The sequence below is a fragment of the Cyrtonyx montezumae genome, unplaced genomic scaffold (genome assembly GCF_038088225.1).
Source record: "Cyrtonyx montezumae isolate F1298 unplaced genomic scaffold, pur_monq_1.0 scaffold_10, whole genome shotgun sequence".
Lineage (NCBI taxonomy): Eukaryota > Metazoa > Chordata > Aves > Galliformes > Odontophoridae > Cyrtonyx > Cyrtonyx montezumae.
Genome location: NW_027071826.1, coordinates 582,522 through 603,424, shown reverse-complemented (window position 1 = coordinate 603,424; position 20,903 = coordinate 582,522). Strand labels below are relative to the sequence as shown.

General features: G+C 55.8%; 2 protein-coding genes across 3 annotated transcripts in view; one reads left to right on the top strand and one right to left on the bottom strand.

Moving 5' to 3' along the window:
* The window catches only part of LOC136055817 (dehydrogenase/reductase SDR family member 7-like), a 173,176-nt gene that overhangs the window by 133,720 nt on the left and 18,553 nt on the right, over positions 1 to 20,903 (bottom strand). The gene's annotated exons all lie outside the window — the stretch shown is intronic.
* On the top strand, positions 4,917 to 7,041 carry SIX6 (SIX homeobox 6). Of its 2 annotated transcripts, none has more exons than XM_065755641.1 (2): positions 4,917 to 5,488; positions 7,016 to 7,041. In XM_065755641.1, exons 1-2 carry the CDS (start codon positions 4,917 to 4,919, stop codon positions 7,017 to 7,019), a joined length of 576 nt encoding a protein of 191 aa, XP_065611713.1. In that variant the 3' UTR covers positions 7,020 to 7,041. The 2 variants fall into 2 exon arrangements, with proteins under 2 accessions (XP_065611713.1, XP_065611712.1); XM_065755640.1 differs by lacking the exon at positions 7,016 to 7,041 and adding an exon at positions 6,310 to 6,478.

Genomic DNA, 20,903 nt, shown 5'->3' with positions numbered 1-20,903 from the left:
CGGGTCCCGCACCCCGCTGAACGCCCTTCCCCGCTCCTCGGGCTCCTCGCCCGTCTCCCTCACAGCGACACGCGCACCCCGCGCCGTGAGGCGAGAAAATGGCGGGGCGCCGCCCCTCCCCATCGCGGCTCGCCCCACAGCCGGAGCCGGCAGAGCAGCCGCCTCTGCGGGCGCTTCGGGAGCGGCTGAAACGCGATGAGGATGCTCCACCTGGCGGGCAGAGCCGCGCGGCCCCGGGGCTTCTCCTCAAGCCTACGTCCGCACGTCTCCCAGCGTCCGATGAAACGAGATCGGGGACGGTGCCACAGCCACGTCCCTCGGGAGCACGGCGCGGCTCCGCGCCCGCAGCGCTCAGGAGGGTTTGGAGGCGGCTGCCGTCCCCATCCCGGGACACTACGTGATATTTGAAGGGTTGTTTTGTGCGCACGAAACGCGTTTTCCTATGACACCTCTCAAGTCCCCACCTCCCCCCCTCCGGGAAGGGAACGGCTTTTCGCGCAGAAACGTTTCCTATGGGGAAAAAAAAAAAAAAAAAAAAAAAGGTGTGAAAGAGGAACTTCAGAGAGAAAACAACAAGAACCAGCAGAAACTCACGTCTTTATTTGAACGCTTCGTTGCCTTTTGTTCGAATTTTCAGAGAAAACCTCGATGGTGTTCAGCGAACCCCCCCCCCCCCAACACCACCACCGCCGTCACCCCCGTTCCGTGGGAGCTTGGCTGCTGCGTGGGGCACACAGGAGGGAAGAGAAATTTGGGGCGGCACAGCCGTCCCGTCCCATCCTGCCTGCAGCCCCGGCCTCTCCAGGCTCCGAATAACTCAGGGTTTCGTGTTTGCGGTGCTGGGTTTACTCTAACATCAAATGCACTACCGATACTGCGTGTTATAGGTGACCCAAATAATCCGCGGAAGGACAAAACCTTAACGAACACGTAGCGTGAGTGGGAAGTGGGGGAACGTCAGCCCGACGGGGTTTTAAGGGACCCTCTGGTCCTTCTGACGGCTGTCGGTGCTTGAAGCGAGCACTCAGCATACGCGATCTAGCTGATATGGAGGAGCAGATTACAGCTTTAAGCATAGCGCTTTTGGGGGAAGAAACAGAAAGACCGGTAAACGGTGTTTTAAGGATGCAACAGTGGGGATGAGGATGGGGTAGGGATGGGCATGGGGATAGGGATAGGAGTAGGGATGGAGATAGGGATGGAGTAGGAATAGGGATGGGCATGGGGATGGGCATAGGAGTAGGGATAGGGATAGGGATAGGGATAGGGATAGGGATAGGGATAGGGATAGGGATAGGGATAGGGATAGGGATAGGGATAGGGATGGGGATAGGGACAGGAGTTTGAGTCAGAATACAAATAGGAATAGGCATAAAAATGAACACAAGAGAGCCACCCAGAGCCACTCTTCTCCCCCTCGCACACCGCCCGGCCCTGGGGCTGAGCATCCCCGCTGCCTCGCGGCGTGGGGGAACCGCTGCTCCCCGCTGCCCGGAGCATCAGCGCCGAGCCCAAGCCCCCAGATCCCGGCTGGCTCGGCAGGTACACGCCCCAGGGACTGCCTGCACTCAGGCAGCGCCGCTTAGCATCGCTTAATGAACTTCCACATCTCCCCGCAATCCTATCGAGACCTCTAAAGTGGGGCTTCTCGTTCCCGGGAGGGGATTTGTTAATGCAATACTTAACGCCAATCAAAGGCTTAAAAAATGTATTCGCACCTCTGCTGCGTGCCAAACTGCTTCTGCACAAACCAGCCCGGGGAAGGGGAGACGGTGCTGGGAGCCGGCGGAGCTGAGCAGGCACGGGGCGGCTCCTGGAGCCGGTGCTGGAGGACTTCTCCGGCCCCGGGCCCCAGGGCACGGCCCTCACGGCTGGCAGTGGTTTTGCCTATTTATTTTACAAAGTGCCGTTTTATTCCTTCTTCTCCACGGGGTTCATCCCTGAAGGGCTAACTCCCCACGCTGCCTGTAGCGAGGGGTCAGAGCCGTGCCCGACTGAAGGTGGCCGTCGTTGCCGGCTCTCAGTGGCACGAGCAACGCCTTTAGTTATTATTCGAGGAAGGAAAAGCTGCCGGAACCGCCGGCTCCCAACACGGGGCCGGGACACGGCCGTGCCCGAGGGCTGCGGCAGCGGTCACCCCATAGAGGTTAACGCGGGGCTGCTGGGCGCTGCCCGGTGTGGGCTGTTCTTCCCACCCCCCGCACAACTCCAGCGCTTCCCAGGCGTGGGGGGAACAAAAGCTGGGAGCTGGTTGGGGGGGGTGCAGCCCCCCGCCCCGCGAGCGGCTCTCTCTGCTCCTAATGAGGATTCATTTCTTTAGCCTACGGTGCTGGCTCTCATCGCGGAGCCCGTCTCGCTCTGTCCACGGTCATTGGGCTGCAGCCCGGTTGTTCCCCCGCCAGATCATGCGCACGCTTAAAAAATAATTAATTCACTAATTAAATAACTACAGTCTGTTATTAGTCATCATATTGCCGATCTGAATGCGCTCCCCATCCACACAGCATCGCCGCCTTCACCTCTTGAGGACCTCCCAGGGCTGCTCCCAGCTCCCAGCAGCCGCGTCCGGGGATGCTCATCCCGAGCAGCTTCGGGGCTTTTACCCCTCCCGACGGGGCTATGTGCCCCTTTCCCCCATTCTTTCGGACGCGGGTGGGGTGGATGGCACACACATCAGTGTTTGAACCTCAGCGACATTTACAGATGCTGTTTCACCATTCTCCCGTTTTTCCCTTCCTTTTCCCGGGAGGATCGGTACATCCAACCCGGGTCCGCCAAGCGAAGCGTCCCTCGTTTATTTAAGTTTCTGCGGAGTGTCTCTGAACCCGAGAGTTTTGCGTGTGCTTTTCTGTCTCCCCGGCTCTGTCGGGTTCTATGAAAATGAGCAGTATTGAAAGCTGCTCCATCCCGCTAGCTGTGAGCCTCACATAAATGATGTAAATGGCTCCGAGGGTTTTTTTCAAGTGAACTGTGTAGATCTGTGAAAATAATATCAGGGTTTTCCGTCAGAATGAGCTTAGCACTGTACTGAGGCGTACCATAATCTGACCCGACACCTCCGACCATCTGCGCTATCTATCTGCCTTCTGATTTACCAAATCTTCACGAGCAAAAGACAAATTGTACTTGATACTAACGGAAAGGGGGCGAGCCCGGTGCGGCTCCGTTCTGCGGGGAGATGATGGGGGGAAACGGGAATCCGCTTCATCTCGGGCAACCGGCAAAGGAGGAGAGGAAGAAAAACAGCACGACGATAATAATAAAAATCCGAAATTCAAAAATAAAAATAAAGAGAGAGAGGAAAATGAACACGACTTGATGTGGTGGAAGCATTCCTTTGACAAGTGTTCCTAGAAAAAAAAAAAAAAAAGAAATGCGTGGCGAAGAACATATGGAGCTCATCTCCAAATAGGCGCTGCCTTTCCGAGCACGGCCGCTCACGCTCCCGGAGCACATCGCCGCGGAGCCGCGAGATGCGGCGCGAGGAGCGCGGCCCCGAGGTTTGGTGCCTCCGCGTCGGGGCTCGGGGAGGAGGACCCCCCGGGGAAGGGCTACCTCGGGGTGATCAATATTTCAAAAGATTCCTGAAATCTGCTCCAAGTCGCCGTCCTGACCTGGCGATGACTTCTCACTCCCCGCCGCTGTTCTCTGCGTCTGTTCGGGGCCGTTCAGCCGAAAACAATACGGTTTTAAATGTTGGGGAGGGGGTGGGGGGGTACGATAAAGCTTTAATAGGGCAGCGAAGGGCGCCGAGACCTTTGCAGATAATTCCTCGTAGTAACGGAGACGGGAAGTCACTGATAAGAGGAGACGAGGAGCAGTTTTTTCCCTAAATCTCAGCTCCTCCGCACCCATTGTCAGCGGTGCTCCCGATCTCTGTGTGATCCCCCGCCCCGCTCTATCCCGCAGAGCCCCACGGGGCACAGAGGGTCCCCGTGCCGCCCGCCTGTGGCCCGCTCCCTCCGGCTTTCCATCGGCACAGGGACCCGGTTCTCCCCCCAGCACTTTCTCACTCTGCCCGCGGGACCCCAGCGAGAGGGGTGGGACCCCCGGAATTTGATGGGGACCCTCGGAAAGGGACGGGGAACCCCGGCAGTGGACGAGAACGCACGGGGGTGTCACGGGGACCCCTGGCAGCGGGGCGGAGACCCCTGGGAGAGAGACAGAGAGCACCGGACCGAGTCTGGGACCCCCGGAGCCAAGCGGGAACCCTCGGGGACGGGATAGGAACCCCTGAGAGTGTGGCACAGGGACCCCCGAGAGAGAGACGGATATCCCCGAAGCCGCTCGGAGATCCTCGGAGCTGGACGGGCACCCCACGGAACGGGTAGGGGACCCCCCAGGAGAGGGCCGGGGACCCTCCGGGAGCAGGATGGGGACCCCCGGGAGCGGGGCGGGGACCCGGCCCGGGGCAGCGGGAGCCGTGGCTGCCGGGGAGGTGCCGCGGGCTCGGCGCCGTGATTGGCAGCGGCTGACAGTGAGTGGCAGCCCCGCCATGGAAACCCGGAGCCAATCTGCCGAGCCCGGCAGCGAATCAGCCTCTCCCGCAGCAGCACGGCGACGGCGGCGTGGAGCCGGGGTTGTGCCTTTTCTTTTTTCCCTTTTCTATTTTTTTACTCCGTTTTTCTTTCTTTTTTTTTTTTCCCTCCCTTTCCCTTCCCTCCCTCCCCCCCTACGCCCGCCCTCCCCCCTTCCTCCATCCTCCTCCTCCTCTCGCCCCTACCCACCGCCCCCAGTCGCCGCCGAGCGCTCCCCATCGCCTCTCCGCCCCGCACCGCCCTCCCGCCGCAGCTCCCTCTCTCCGCCGGCTCCGGGCAGAGGCAGCAGCGGGGCTCGGGGCGGCCGCCGGGGCCGCTGCCCCCTTCCCCGCCGCGGGGCTGTGCGAGCCGGCGGCGGGGGGCATCGGAGCCGCCTCCATGTTCCAGCTGCCCATCCTCAATTTCAGCCCGCAGCAGGTGGCCGGGGTATGCGAGACCCTGGAGGAAAGCGGGGACATTGAGCGCCTGGGGCGCTTCCTCTGGTCCCTGCCCGTGGCCCCGGCGGCTTGCGAGGCGCTCAACAAGAACGAGTCGGTGCTGAGAGCCCGGGCCATCGTGGCCTTCCACACGGGGAACTACCGGGAGCTCTACCATATCCTGGAGAACCACAAGTTCACCAAGGAGTCCCACGGCAAGCTGCAAGCCCTCTGGCTGGAAGCGCACTACCAGGAGGCGGAGAAACTGCGGGGCCGACCCCTGGGGCCGGTGGACAAGTACCGGGTGAGGAAGAAGTTCCCGCTGCCGCGCACCATCTGGGACGGCGAGCAGAAGACGCATTGCTTCAAGGAGCGGACGAGGCATTTGCTGCGGGAGTGGTACCTGCAGGACCCTTACCCCAACCCCAGCAAAAAGAGGGAACTGGCTCAGGCCACGGGACTTACCCCCACGCAGGTGGGCAACTGGTTCAAAAACCGCAGGCAAAGGGACAGGGCGGCGGCCGCCAAGAACAGGTATGTGCTGCCCGCCCCGTCGGGGCTGACGGCGGCGGAGCCGGGGGGGCTCGTCCCGGCGGGCAGAGCCGGGGGCACCGGGCACGGCCTCGGGGCGGTTCTCTGGGGGAAAAGCAGCGAGGGAAAGCGGGTGCAGAGGGAAAACCTGACAGCTTCATTTCTTTTATTATTATCATTGTCATTATCACCATCAGCATCACCATTCCTTTTTATTATTATTATTATTACTTTATTTGTATCTTTATCCCTGCCCGGGCCGCCCCATGGGCGCTCTGCAGCTCGGAGAGACCCGCACGGAGCAGGGCCGTGCACCCCGACGGGGCGGGCAGAGCCCCTCCGGACCCGTCCCGGACACACGGACACGTCGTTCACGTCTGTCTGTGCGGAGCAGAGCCCGCGATGCTGTGTTCCGGCCCCATGCCCCCACTGCGTGCTAATTCTTGGAGCCACCCAACAACGCTCCTTGAGTCACTTTTTGTTGTTTGTTTTTTTTTCTTCCTCCTTTCTTATTTATTTTAATTTTAATTTTTTAATTTAAACCGGGCACAGCCAGGCAGGCGGCGAAAGGAGCGGCTCCCCTCGGTACTCAGCGCTCCAGGAGCCTGGGGACGACGGGAGCCCGCTTGTCACCTGCCACGTCGGGACGATGGCTGCTATCACCACCCCCTCCCCGCCGGGGAGAAAAGCCTCCGAGTGGGCTCAGCAATAGGGCCGGGCACCCGGGCAGGGAGGGGCAGCTGCCCACTGGGGAAGGGACTGCAGGACGGCGGGGGTGCTCCGTGTGCCCCCCCGCTGACGCTCGGTGTGCCGCTTCCTTGCAGGCTACAGCAGCAGGTCCTAGCGCAGGGCTCGGGGCGCTCGCTGCAAGCGGAGGAGGAGAGCGGCGGGGAGGCGGGGGGGCCGGCCCCCAGCCCCGCCGTCAGCCTCTCCAGCAAAGCGGCCACCTCCGCCATCTCCATCACATCCAGCGACAGTGAATGTGACATCTGACACCGAGCGCCATGACGAAGCGGGGGGGGCTCCCCAGTGCCTACCGCTGCCCCCGGAGCCGGGGTACGGAGCCCCCCCAGAGCCGCCGGCCCCGCAGCGGACTGCATTAAAACCCGTGAGAAAAACAAAACAAAATCGTTGTCGCCTTTATTTCCGAGGATTCGCAGAATTCATGCCTGGGGAAAAAAAAAATAGAAAGAAAGAAAAAAAAAAAAAAAAGGAAAAGGAAATAAAAAGAAAAAGAAAAAAAAAAGGAGAAAAAATAGGGGAAAAATCCAGAAAAATCTTTTTAAAAAAGGAAAGAAAAAGAAAAGAATGCCAACTGCAAAATGCCCGAGCGCCCTTATCCGGAGGGGGGGAAGGAGGCTCCGTGTGGGACAGGCGCTGATCTCGTGGCTGGGTTTCGCTTTACTTTAAAGGAGTTTTTATATATATATATAATGTTTATTTACTTATTTAAGGGATGGCGATGGTAGATTTTTTTCTATTATTATTATTAATTATTATTTTTTTTTGGCTTGTTCTCTATGTGCACAGGTGACTTGTAGAGCATGTGCAGGACGAAAACTGTATGAAGCAGCCTAAAAACCGTAATAAAATATTTGGTTGAACGACCTTCGGATCTGCTTTCAAATGGCAGCGCTTCGGCCCCGGGCCCGGCGGTCCGTGCAGCGCAGCTCCGGCAGCCGCGGGCACTTCGGATCCAAAGAGCCGCGTCCCGGCATGGGGTGAAGTGTCGGCAATGGTGGGGGGCCGGGGGGGCCGGGATGGGGAGAGGGGAGCGGCCGCAGGAGGATGCGGTGAGCGGGGAAAGGAGGGGGGAGGAAGCGCTGCGGTCTCTCGGGTTAGAGATTTTGGGGGACGGTCGGTAGAGAATTAGTGGGGAGGAATGGGGAAAAGGATGGAAAACGGGGAAAAAAATAAGGAGAGCAGAAAGTAAGGGTGAATTGCGCCGAGGCGGGGACGTCGGGCTTCCTCCCCGGTGAGTGCAAAGAGGCCGGGAATGAGCAGGGCCAGACCGGGGCGAAGTGACCCCAAATCTCAGCGTTACGGGGTCCCCCCCTTTCGGTTTGTCGGCCGTTCGGAAGGAAAACAAGCGGCGGCTCCGAGGAGCGGGCTAAGCTTTTACCCTCGGCAGAAGGATTTTATATTATACAATTTGACATTGATCTTTAAATCGCCTGAGCTGTGCTTTTTTCGTCCGCTCTCTCTCACCGCGTTCGCTGCCGTGTCCTGGCCGAGCCGCCCGCTAAGCTGATTGCTCGCCGCCTCCCGCAGCCCGAGCCGGCACCGCACGGCCGGGGAGGGGCACGGGGGCGCCGCCGCTTCGAGGCCGCGTTTCTCTCCCCCTCCTCCCTCTCCGCCGCCGCCGTCTCCCCGCAGCCGCCTTCGCTCGGCTCCGCGCGTGCCAGCCGCTTTTCCCGAGGTCGGGGCAGGAGCCAGGTATCGCCGAGCCGCTTTCAAACCCGTTCCCGACCCCCGGTTTCCCCGCGCGGTGACATCGGCGGTGCCGGGCGCTGCGGGCCCCAGCTCCGCGTAGGGCCGACCCTGCAGCCCACGGGGCCGGCTGCCCCGCGTGGCCGGAGCCGGGCGCCGCGCACTGCCTTCCTCGGGATTTCTCCCTTTGGCCGATGGGCAGCCAGACGGGCTGGCCGCCGATGGGCTCCCCAGCCGGGAGCTGTGGGGAGAGAGAAAAAAATAATCTTGCTTTCGCCCCGAGAACGGAGTCGGCCGAAGCACGGCGCCGTTAATTCAGAGCGATGCAATGATTCTCAGCTCTTTCTTCTCCGAGGGAACGGGCGCAGCCGCGCCTTGCTGTTTCTCCATTCGCGTCCGCGGGCGCAGCGGTTGGAGCGTCTTTTCGCGAGGAATTACCGCTTTCGAAAAGACATATAAAGGAGATAATGCTCTGACCCCACACCCCTGCCTCCCCGGGTTACAGCTGCTTCCTATCTACCAAAGCCGGAATTTAGGCTCTGGGCAGCGGTGACTGTGATATTTTCCGGCTGAAATGCCACGAGCGCTGCTGCGCTGCCCGGTGCGCTCCGCGGGTCCCCGCAGATGTCCGAACCCACGGATGCGAACACGGGGGGGGGGGGGGGGGCGAGCATCTCCCGGCCCCGCTTATCCCCCTCTGGCCCCGCTTATCTCCTCCCGGCCCCGGTTTCCCCTTCGGAGCACGGCTTTGCCTCTACGACCCCCGGAGGAAAAACATATTTGTTTTTCCCCTCTGCCTTTTCCGTCGCACCGAAGCGCACCGTCTTTCCCTTTTCGCATTTTCTGCTTTTCCTTTTATTTTTCTCCTTTTCGCATCGGCCCTTCCGCTGCTTGAAAAATTATAATAATAATAATCGGGGGAAGGAAGGGGAGAGAGGTATTGACATTAAACACGGCTCCCAGAATAGGGTCGCTAAAAGTCTGCCTTGACCCCTCTCTCTGCGGTTTAACAAAGAAGGAAAATATTGTATCAGAAGTGAAGCGAACGGGGAGGGCGGAGGAGAGGAGCAGCTTTTCCTCTATTCAGCTGGGGAGGGGGGGGAGAAATGGTGGAATATTTCCGTTTCTTTTGAGAAGCGGGGCAGCCCCGAGCGGGGCTGAATGGGAAAGTCTTGTAAGCGGGCTGGGAGGCTGTCAGACCGCTCAGGGTAATCACTGCTAATGAAGGGGGCTCCGGCCTTCCCTGGGACAAAGGATGCTTACGAGTGCTCGGCGGGGCTGAATAGCTAATAAGTTCGCGAGGGGGAAAAATGAGAGAGCTGTCCGCAAATTGATTTTGCGAGAGCAAAAAAGGAGGAAAGCAAAAGGCTTGCAGGTTGGGGCGAGCCCGGCCCCGGTGCAGCTGGGGACAGAAGGCTCCACTTAGCCGGGACGCATTGTTCCAGCCCCGGCCCTACAGAGGAGGGAGCAGGCAGCGGGGAGGCCAGGGGGTGCGGGGGTCTCGGGAAACCACGGTGCTGCCCTGCACCATCTCTCTCTGCCCCGCGCTGCATTATTTGCCTTTCAGAACGAAGTAAGGGTGGGTGCCTGGAGCCGTGCGAGGTATTCCCCCAGCTTTCCCCCAGCTCGGCTCGTTGGCAGGCGCCTGGTGTGGCACAGAGCTGGTGCATCTCACAGCCGGGGGAAGCACGGCAGCCACTCGCATTTTGGACTTTTTCTGCATCCAATTAAAGGCTTGGGAGGATCAGAGTGCGTCTCACATCCAGTTACCCCCAGCTGATGCAGGGGTAATACCATGAGAGAGCGTAATACCTCCAGTGATGCTCATACCTTTCCCTCAGCAATGTACTGGCTTCTGTATATTCTTATTTATTTCTCTTCCAGGAGATATAAACAACAGAGAGAGGATGGAGGTCTGGGAGGCCACAAAGTGCCTGTGCCAAACCTGGACCCATCCTCTCCCCACACCCCTCCCCATGGCACACACAGGGGGTCCTGAACCTTGGGCTGATCTTGCTGTGCCTCCCCTGGAAGAGGGTGAGACCTGGCTGGGAATTAAGGGAAGGACCAGGCAGTGTTAGGTCCCCGGGGGGATGCAGCACTTTGCAATCCATCTGCCTTCATTCTCACGAGTGTGGTGGAGAAAGCTCTTGGATTTTTGTTCCTTTCTGTCTCAGGACAGGCTGTGAAACCCCCAGCAAGGATCCTGGAAATGGCTCTCCTCATTTCAGTCCAAGTCCCCTCCAAAATGCAGAAATTCCCTGGGAAGCCCATTTTAACCTTGCTACTTTCTGATCTACAACACAGACCCCATAAGAAATCCAGTCTGGATAGCAGCTTCCAACTTCAAACACTGTAAAAGCAAAGTGGGTTCGCACACTCGTTCCCTCCAGCCCTCCCTGGAGGCACAGTGACACCACGACTAAAAACACTGCCGTTGCACTGCCCCCTCACAGCCCCTCGTTGACCCTGGGGTGGTCCCTGCCCAAACACACCTGGCTCCAACACGGGCTCCTCTTGGAAAACATCTGCAGCAGTTTTTGCTCATCACTGTCACAGCAGTACGGTGCCACCTGGTCCGAGGCACCCTGAGTCAGGGGCTGTCCTGCTATTTTAATAGGTTAAGTGATGAATCTCTGTGTCCTCGTATGTTTTAATATCTGTGCACAGACACAGCTGGACTAAACCACCCAAGATATTCCAAACAGCTTAAAAGATTTAGGTGCATCTCTATATTTCCACTTAAAGCTGTTCCTCTGGATACCTTTCTGAAGTTCTGCCCCCCAGAAGATTTACCATGGGCCAAAGGCAGATTTCTCGGGGGTTCCTGCAGGAGACGCACAGCCTGTGCTGGTCTCTGCATACCTGCACACACACACACACTGATCAGCAGAATAAGCTCCTCCGCCTTACTTCAGTAACCCCACAGTAACTCACAATGCCACATTACTGGGGGCTTCACTAGGGCAAGCCTGAAGCCTTGTTCTGCCATGCCCTCTTCCACGATCCATTGACTGCAATGGAGGGCTCTACGGTGGGAGAGCAGAACGTGAAAATTTTGCAGCGTTGAATCTTCTTTCAATGTCCATCAGTGGCTCCACTCAGAATAAAGACATTTCTTCTCAGGAACAGTGGTAAGGCATCAACACAGGCTGCCCAGGGAGTGGTGGAGACACCATCCCTGGAGCTGTTCAAGGACGATGGAAACGTGGCACTGAGGGACATGGTGTGTGGGATGGTGGGGCTGGGCTGAGTTTGGGCTCGGTGATCCCAGAGGTCTTTTCCAACCTTAATGATTCTGTGATCCTATTTCTACCAGTTTCCCTTGGCTGGGTTCCCTACTGAAATACATGCGCTTCTGCAGAAATGCTTTCATAGCACAGTTGCAATACCAAAGTAATGAGGACAGAATGATGGCTCCTCCTCTGGAACCTCACACTGGAGGATAATTCCGCATTAGGTACAGAGAAACCGGCTGCACATGGGGACACACAGCTCTAGTGCTTTCGGACACTTCCAAGAAACAGCATTTACATTGCAACCCCCTCTTCGGTCCGAGTGGTGCTTTAAGTTCATCGGAAGGCTCTGGGGGACACTGTACAACATCGCCTGGGCTCGTGGACACTTTCTCCTGCACTTGCTGCCCTCTGCTTCCCAGCACAAGCCAGTAGCCACTGGGGCCAGCTTCCCCAGGCTGAGGTGCTCAGGGCAGGCAGTGAGACAGGGCCGTCCCGGGTGACGCACAGCCCCTAATCCCACGAGTGGTAATCCAGCCCTGCCCATCCAGCTCTGTTGCCCAGAGAGACGCTCCCACCTCCTCCCCCTCCATCCTTCCCAGAGAGAAGATCCGGGCAGTGTTAACCAAGATCAGCTCTCTAATCAAGTTCCCCTTCTGTGAGAGCTCGTCCCTGCCTATTGACTGCAGAGCTAGATGAGACTTCCAAGGCCAAAGTTGAGCTTCTGTACGATATGTTCCCACTCATCCCGTGCTCCCTTCTCTCCTTTGACATCCTTAAGCGTTGGGGGAGCACTGCTAACCAATGCGATTGTCGTACTTAAGGCGCTGGAGTATTTCCCAGCAGCTTTGCTGGGTGGGTCACCCAGGGGTCAGAAGTACTCCCGGGCTCCAGCAGTGGGGTGTCTGCGTGGGGAGCAGCTCTGGAGGCAACACCAGAGCAATACCAGTTGGTACTTGTCAGCACACAGATCACAGCTCTTCACAGGTCTGCTCATCTCTTTCCAGCTGTTTTTCCCGGTAGTATTTCGCTGTATTACCATGCAAGTGCTCACACACATTCCTATGAAGTGTTTTAGCTGCTCTCTGCCCTTTTCTCCTGGCCTTGCTTCTGCTGGACCTTCCTCCAGGAGCCAAGGTCAACGGAGATGCTTCTTCGCTCCAAAAGCTCTTTGCTAAAGAGAGTCCCAAGAACCCCAAAGCTGAAAATCTCCGTGCCGGTGTTGTCCTTTGTGTGAGTGGGACTTGATGGATATGGCAGCCTCAGCCATCCCAAGACTTCACCTCCCTTTGGGTTTAAGGGCATCATCTCCAAATGAAGTGCTTGTAGGCGTGGAGCTTTTAACAGATGAAATATAAAAAATTAAGGTTTGTAATGCAGCCCAAGAGCAAAGTGAGAGAGCTGCTCTGACTGTGGCTTGTTTTGTAGACGCAAGTATTTGTCCTTTTACTTATTGATGTCACTAATTGCCATCTGAGGGCTGGGAGGGGAGGGGACACAGAGCCCTTCCGACACCAGTGGGCTCTGGGAAGTAACGAGTCTGCTGCAGAGTGCTGCAGTGTTGCACGGGCACCCGGCGCTCTGCATCTCTGCAGGTGCTCAGCCCTTCCATTTCAGAAGCTACAAATTCAGACACTGCCGCTTCCTTTTGAGGTTCTGAATCTGAACACCTGGACCTGAGAACTCAGGTTTGGGGCATTTTTAAAGAGAGAAGAAAAAATATATATTTTAGAGCAGTTTAAAAGCATGTTTTATTTTACAAAACATCAAATTTAAATCCTTTTTCTCGCCCCGCCCAAGAACCCTTTGCTTTCCTGAACCAAAGCCAGGAGTCTGCACACATCATGCACACACACACACACACACACAGGGGCAGAAGGGGGAGGAGAGGAGGGAGGGAGCTCTTAGTGCTTGGACAGAAATAAATGTCCACTGCAGAAATAAACGTGCACAAAGGAGAAAAAAAAAAGCCATCACATCCTCATTAGATATTTAATAAGTTCTTTCTTTACATGAACACTATGCATCTCTTTATATGGCTGATATCTCTTGTATTGGAGCGTGAACATTAACCTCCTACAATTCACCTTGGTTTGCAAACTGTAAGAATCAATTCACCTAAGGCGGGCGTTCACATCTAGTTAGCTTTCTGCATTATCTCAGCTGGAGAGGTCACTAAAAATAGTTGTGTAGCACTTTAAATTTTCAACAGGGAGACTTTATTATCATTTAGATCCATCATCGTTACTTTACCTACCCTGGTTCTTCCAGCTGAAATAACGCACAGAGCTGGTAGTGGCTAAGTGTTTTCTGAGTTCATGCGCTGCTGAGCAGGACAGCTCGGACAATATCTGAACTGCTAGCAACAGCAAAGCGAGCAAGCTGCAAGGGCAGTGTAACACTGCTTTAGTAAATCCCCAATGCTTCAGCTATTTCATCAGAAATGCCATTTCTCTGCTGCTCTCTCACACTGTGCAAGAGGCACTGAGCTGTCACCCTGTGCAGCCCCGATCCTGCACGGTGTAACCTGCACGAGCAGCATCCTGGGCATCCCCGTGCTCCTGCTGGGGTCTGGGGGCTGTCTGTGTCAAGGAGGGGCTGCGGAGTCACAGCTGCAGTGTGTGAGGCAGAGTGACAGCCGCAAGGCTGTACTCTCAGCGCTGCAGTGTGGGGTTCAGTTGTTTTCTTTATTACTCTGAACCGTTTGCTGTGCTTTGTTAGGAATAAGTCACCTTGCTGAGGATCTCCTGGCCTCCCAGGCATTGGAACTTGCTGCTCACATGTCACCTCTATATGTCACTGTACATACACACACAGTTTTTCTGCTCGGTTTTGTTTGCGTTATGAGGCTGGCCTCAGCCAGCACAAGGTTTCCAGGTTTCACCTTCCAAGTGCACACATCTGAGAGCTCAAGGAGCTCTCGGTGCTTTGGTCCAGCACTACCGACATCATCTGCATCTTTTGTCTTCAACAAAGCCATTGGGGCATGGCTCAGAGCAGCCACGAAACACCCGGGGGGGGCGGGGGGGGGGGGTGGCAGCAAAAGATCAGAGTCATAGAATCACAGAACTATTGAGGCTGGAAAAGACCTCCAAGGTCATCTTGTCCAATCATCACCCCCCCCATGCCCACTGACCACGTCCCTCAGTGCCACATCTCCACGGTTCTCAAACACCCCCAGGGACGGTGACCCCCCCACTCCCTGGCAGCTGTGCCACCCTTCCAGAGAAGAAATTCGCTGTGGAGCAGAATGACTCCTTGGCAGCAAAGTGGGTGCGATTAATGGTTTCATTTATTTATTTAATAGGAGTGTAATACTTATTTGTAGCATAAATAAATGATCTTTCCTCTAGCATGGGCCGCTGAGTGCTGCGTTACATCTTGCTTTCATTTCATGCTGGATCCAAACACTCTGAAGATGAACAGAGGTTCCCACTGACTTCAGTGTCCATTCAGCCAGATCCTAATATAACAACATGAAATCACCATTTTCGGGGCACGAATCAGCCAGACATTAAAAAAAAATGACTTTCTATCAAAACACGTAGACCCTAAGAGACACCTCTTCCCATCCTTGCAGTTCTCCATTGCAAAGACAGAAGCAGCAATGCTGCTGGGCATCAGGATAATCCAAGGATCCATAAGAAAACCCCCACTGCCCCAGAGATGGGTGAGGTGGGCAGCAGCTTTTCTATGGGAGATGGAAGGGGTCTGTCTCACGATGGGCACCAAATGGATAGCTTGTTAGCTGTGTCCATAAATGATGTCGGCCCAGATTTCCCAGCCCTCGTGGTAAGTAAGCCCAATGAAACCCGGCTGCCATGCAGGGGTTGGACAGTGTTCTCTACTGCCATCTTCTCCTGAGTGAGGGAAGCAGTGCACTCCTGGGGTGCTGCGGGGTCACATTCCTTCCCTCACTACAACACAGAGAAATGTCCTAGGAAAGGGCACTGCTGGGATTTGTTGCCCTTCAGATGATCATTCACGAGGAGAATCCTTTAGAGCACCGCTGACACAAGTCCGGGCTGACTGTGCCCAGCAGGCATCCGAAGGAGCTCGGCATCTCACAGGGTGGCATTTGTGCTACTTCTTCCATTCTGCCTCTCAGAGTCACTGCTGTAAAGGATCTGAGCGGAACATCCCACTGGGCAGCAAATCCTGCTCGTGGTTCTAGCTCCCTCTGTGAACAGCTCTGCCTCCCCCCCAGCGACCAACACCAGCTCTGCCGCCGTACAGAGCTGCGCTGAAACTGCACAGCTTTCCTTACATCTTCTCCATATATTCCAGTGAGGTCTCTCGTGACCCTTCCTCAGTCTGGTGAGTGTTTGGGGGTACACCCGGGAAGTCTCGGGGCGTGCAGGGTGCCCGGTCGCATTGTGGTCTTGATGTCTTTGTGATGAAAGATACGCAAGCAGATATGAAGGTCAGCATGCCTGGGAGGGACCCAGTGCTGATCAGAACACATTTTCCATGGAGTTTTCCTCTTGGACACACTCCGTGGACAGTGCCTTTACATTTTAAGGAGTTCAGAGCAGCAGGTGAAAGATGTAACTAGCTGCTGGAGGGGATCCTGCAGCACTGCAAGAAACAGGGAAGGAGAGCTCCTCCTAACAAATGCTAGGGTCAGTTCTATGTTGAATTGACAGCAAAGGCCATGAAGGTGGTTGTGGTGGGATAGACCCCAAAGCCACACATACCCTTTCTCCATTAGCCCAGGTAGGTAAAAATAAATTTGGACTGAGAAGAGATGGCACCAGAGGACACACAAAAAAAAGAAGTCCAGAGTGTGGACTGTTCCTTTGCCTTTTGGGAAGGGGCAGCAGCTCAGTTCCCCATGAGATTAAGGTTAAACGGATTTATGCTTGCAGGACCCCAGGTCTCTAATTGGTTTTTTCTTTAATTCCTGTAATCCTGGATGATTTGGAGCAGATGCTTCAAGATTACTGCCAGGACCCAAGGGTGCCTGCAGGAGGAAAACAGCCTCTGCCCCGCAGGAGCTGGGTGTTGGCCACACACCCGGATTTGAGGGGACCTGGAGTCGCTTTCCAGCCCGGCCGTGGTGCCAAACCCCAGGCACCAGTGCTGCAGATGAAAACATATGGAGTTGCCAGTGAGAATTTGTTCTTTTTTCTCCTCCCTGCTGCCCAGCACATGTGAAAATCCCCTGGGTGTTGGCAGAAAGTGTCACACCTGGAAGCCCAAGGGGTGGGGAGGATGAAAACATGCCCCTCTGGCTGCAGCCCTGTGGGTGAGACCTCTCCTTGTCATGGCTGGAAGGTGCTGTCGTGTGCGAGCTCCCGTGCCCGGGCTCAGTGCCATCCCACAGCATCCCCTCTCTGGGGGCTTTCCCAGGAAAACAAGGGATTGTGTTGGGACAGAGAGCCAAGGCTGAGTCTGGGGGATGGAGCAAATAATGATCAAGTTTTCCCTGTACAAACTGATGATACCTTGAAAAATAAAATAAAATAAAATAAAATAAAATAAAATAAAATAAAATAAAATAAAATAAAATAAAATAAAATAAAATAAACCAAACCAAAACAAAACAAAACAAAACAAAACAAAACAAAACCAGCCTAAAAGCATCTTCTGCATGGTATAAAGTCGGGATCTGTGGGCCCACCAGGACTGCTTGCTGTGCACTCAACGCCCCATGCAGGATGGCCTTTGGGATGCAGCTGTCTGTCCTGATACGAAACATCGAGAGCTCGGATCCAAAAGCCGACCTCTGCTCATCCGTGCAGCACAGCAGGAATTTTGCAAGTCTCCAATGCTGCAGCTTCAGGCTAAAAACTCCTCTCTGATCTTAAATATTTCAGCAAGATACGTGATACCTGCAGGATTCGTACTCAGGGCTGCAGGCTGGAAACACTCGGGTGTGGTATGGGATTATGGGATGTTTTATGGAGACCAGGAGGTTAGCGTTGCTTTGTTCTCGGTGAGTGACACTGCACAACATTAATCGTGGAAGCACAGAACCACAGAACGGTTGGAGGGGATCTTAAAGCCCACCCAGCCCCAACTGCTGCCATGGGCTGGGTGCCCCCACCAGCTCGGGCAGTGCAGAGCCCCATCCATGGCTTTGGGCACCTCCATGGTTGGACACCCACAGCTCAGGGCAGCAGTGCCGCGGCCTCACCGCCCTCTGAGTCAAGCATTTTAACCTCCATCACCCATCTTTAAGTTTAAAGCCATTCCCCCCTGCCCTATCGCTATCACCCCGTGTACAAAGTCGGTCCCTCTCCTGCTCAGAGGTTCTCTTCGGGTCCTCAGCGGCCGACCCCCGCAGGAGAGCCCCACCCCCACCCCCACCCCGAGCATCTCCGCGTCCTCCTCCGGCAGCGCGGGGAGGGGCGGGGCGGCCGCGGAGAGATGGGGCAACAGCGGCCCCGCGTGGGGAGCGGGGGAGAGGGCAGAGCAACTCCCCTGAGTGCCCCCCCACACAGCTCACGCTGCCCGGGGCCCCGTCCACGGCATTGGGCACCTCCAGGGATGGGGCACCCACAGCTTCCTCGGGAGAGTGCCCCCAATATCCCAGTGTGCGCTCACGGGGCCCACGGGACGCAGACACAGTGCTTCTGCTTCATAAAGGGTGGCCCGGGAGGGAGCAGTGCATCCCACACCCACTGGCAGCCCTAAGAGCAGCCCTAAAGGAGCACCAGGGCCAGGAGGTGCATGGAGATGGGGTCTGTAGGAGGCCCAGGGAGTATCAGATTTGCTGGAGGATGAGAGTGGAGCAACAAAAGCTGCAAGCTGAATTACAGTACGTGGGCTGAGATCCAGCTCCCGTGCCAGGAGCACACACAGGCGGGCAGCTGTGGAACTTTCAGGGTCACAGAGGTGTGCACTGCATCTCAACATGTGGCTGTACTGCAAAGCAGGTCAGAGCTCATCTGGTGGGGATGGACTGGACAATCTTAGAGATCTTTTCCAACCTCAGTCACTCTATGATGCTACGACAAATCCCCCACCCTCTCTTTAATGAAGGCAGTGGATAGGGGAAGCTGGCGCAGCGGTTGCACCCCGCAGCAGTGGGGTGGAAACCAGACCCTAAGGTAAGAGGCAACCTCCGAGAGATGCTCCCACTGACACGTGGCCATGTACCTGCCTGTACTCAGTGTGCAGTGATGGTTCCTGTGCCATCAGTGGGGCTGGGGCTGGAGCAGGAACCCCAGGGATGGGATGGGGTGTCTGCTCCCACCATGTGACCCAATGTCCCTTTGTTTTCCAGCATCCACTTTCACCCCAAGCCACGAGCACAGTGCCCATCCTCCCTGCAGAATGAAATGTTCATAAAAAACACACGTGCAGAGAACTTCACTTTACTGCCAGGTTCTTGGCTGGGAGGGGTATGCCCCGCTCCCTGCAAAGCCAAGCTCTCCTACTCTTTCTGCAGGACCAAATGCAGAGGGGAGAGCAAAAGCACTGTGCTTACATCCCAAATGCTTTTCTTTATGATTTTTCTCCCCTCTAAGCCAGAAGGATCCTCACTTTGGGCTGCGTTCACTGTTTTTTGGGTTTTTTTTTCCATCCAAAACCAACAATACTTGGACACGAAGTCCTCAGCTCACTCCGTTTTCCATCCCCCAGACCCTTAATGCTGTGTGTGTGGGGATGCTGTCGTGTCCCATGGCACACCTCCACAGATGGAGAGAAGAAAGAGCCTTCCCCTACCTGAGCGCCCGCTCCGTTATTGCACCGCTTTGAAGCCGGGCAATAAAAATCCCCATATAGAGGCACAGAGCTCCCTGCAGCCCTTTAAAGTCCAGAACACAAACTTCAGGGGAAGAGGAATGCAGACGAACCCCAAAAGACAAAAATAAAGAGAACTCTGTGTCCTTGTGCTGGAATTAAGAATCGAACAGGGGAACCCAGAACCAATGGGAGCTGGAGGCGGAGGTCCCATCCCCAGTGACCCCGGGGAGCACAGCACTGCAGCTCCAGGGCGATGCTGACAGCCCTCCCCAGCTCCCAGCAAGGGGGCACCTTGGGAACATCCAAAAGCACCCGGGGAGAATAAACATCCGGGCGAGGGAGAAGGAAGGGAAGCAAAACACTGGGAGAAGCCAGGAATAATAAGAACCAAAAACAAATAGAAAAGAGCTAACGGGAGCAGCGGGTCTAAAAATAAAATGAAAGAACAACATTGGGGCAGAGGGAGGGGGGCGGTCTGGGGGTTCCTGGGGCTGTGGGGACTCAGCCCTGTTGGCTTGGGGCTCGCTCCTCTCTACCCGTTCTCCCTTATGTTGGGATTCCCCACGCTCGGCCCCTTGGGCTCCCGCCAAGGCAGCATTTCCATAGCAGGGATACAGGAGGTGCTCTATGTGGAGGCACAGTTGGGTGACACAGAGGTGGTATAAAATAAAACACTCTGAATATCTCTAAGATCTATTTCTGGTGGCTGGGGGGGAAGGGGATTTTGTCTGCCCCACGCCAGGTACCGGCGCTCTGTCCTCCGCTTTCTGCTCTTGGACGGGTACTGGGACTGCAAAGCCTGAGGCCCAGTCAAAACTGAGGAAGAATTTTAAAGAGAGGGGAAAATCTGAAAAATAAAGAAATAAATAATGGAAGACGTGGGTCTGAGCAGGGAGCCAGGAGGACACATGCCAGGAAAGCAAGCTGCCCGCCGACTTGGCACCGGGTGAATGCTTGGCCCACAGAGATGCAATGGTGGAGCGGAGTACGATGGAGAGGCACTTATGTCTTTGGAGGGACGGTGAGGACGAGGAGGGATGGGGCCACACATTATTTGCCTGCTCCCAGCTCCTGGCTCACAGCACACAACCCATTCCAGGCTCCATCTCCCCTGGCCCACTGCCCCAGCTCCCCAGGACACGGTGCTGCAGACGGGAACGTGCCTGCTTCTCCGTGGGCCGCTTCCTTGCAGACCGGTGAGAGGAGCAGCCGATGCCAAGTTTCCCCTTGGTTTTCCTTTCCCTGCTTCATTTTGGCTGAGCCCAATGAGAGGGGTCTAATCCCACCGTCCCCTCCGGTGCTGTAAGGAAACACCATTCCCAAAATGCCCAATGGTGGAGATGCGCCAACACCGCACATCTCCTCCGGGGAAAAGAGGGTTGTGCTGCTCCGTGGGCAGCTCAGCTTCCCAGGACTCCTTCATGCAAAATGAATGCAACCCATGCAGTAACCCATGCAGGCAGAGGGCAGACCCCAGCCATGCCCACCCCCACCCCCCAGGCACTGTGTGCCCACGTGTGTGGCATCAGGGCAGCTCGTGCCACAGAGCTGCACAGACATGGCTTTTCCATAGCAACATCCACTCAACAACAACTCACACGTTTTCATGGTGACTATTTGGTTTCCTCCGAACTTCTTGTTTCTGCATGCTGCCAGTCCAGCCTGGAGCTGGCTCCCACTTGCATTTTTTTCCCCTGAATGTTTATTTTTCAGCAGCTATAACCTCCTACCCAGTTTTTTTTTCCCTCTCTTTTATTTTTTCCTTTAGTTTTTCATTTGTTTTTTTTCTTCAGTGTAAATGGAAGAACCACCAGAGAGCACCAGCTGTGAACTCCCCGTTCCCTTTGGACAAAGCAGCTCTCTCCTAGACAAGGGGCTGATGGCAGCAGTGGGTGATGCAGGAGATGATGTGGGGCTTTTTAGGCTGAAAACAGCTTGGGAAAGAGAAGTGGGAGTGGGCCATCTTCTCTGGGCAATGTCAGCACATGTACATGGTGCAAAACACCGACTGTTCCTGCAGTGAGGAGCAGGGAGAACCAGGGTTACACCGGCTGAAG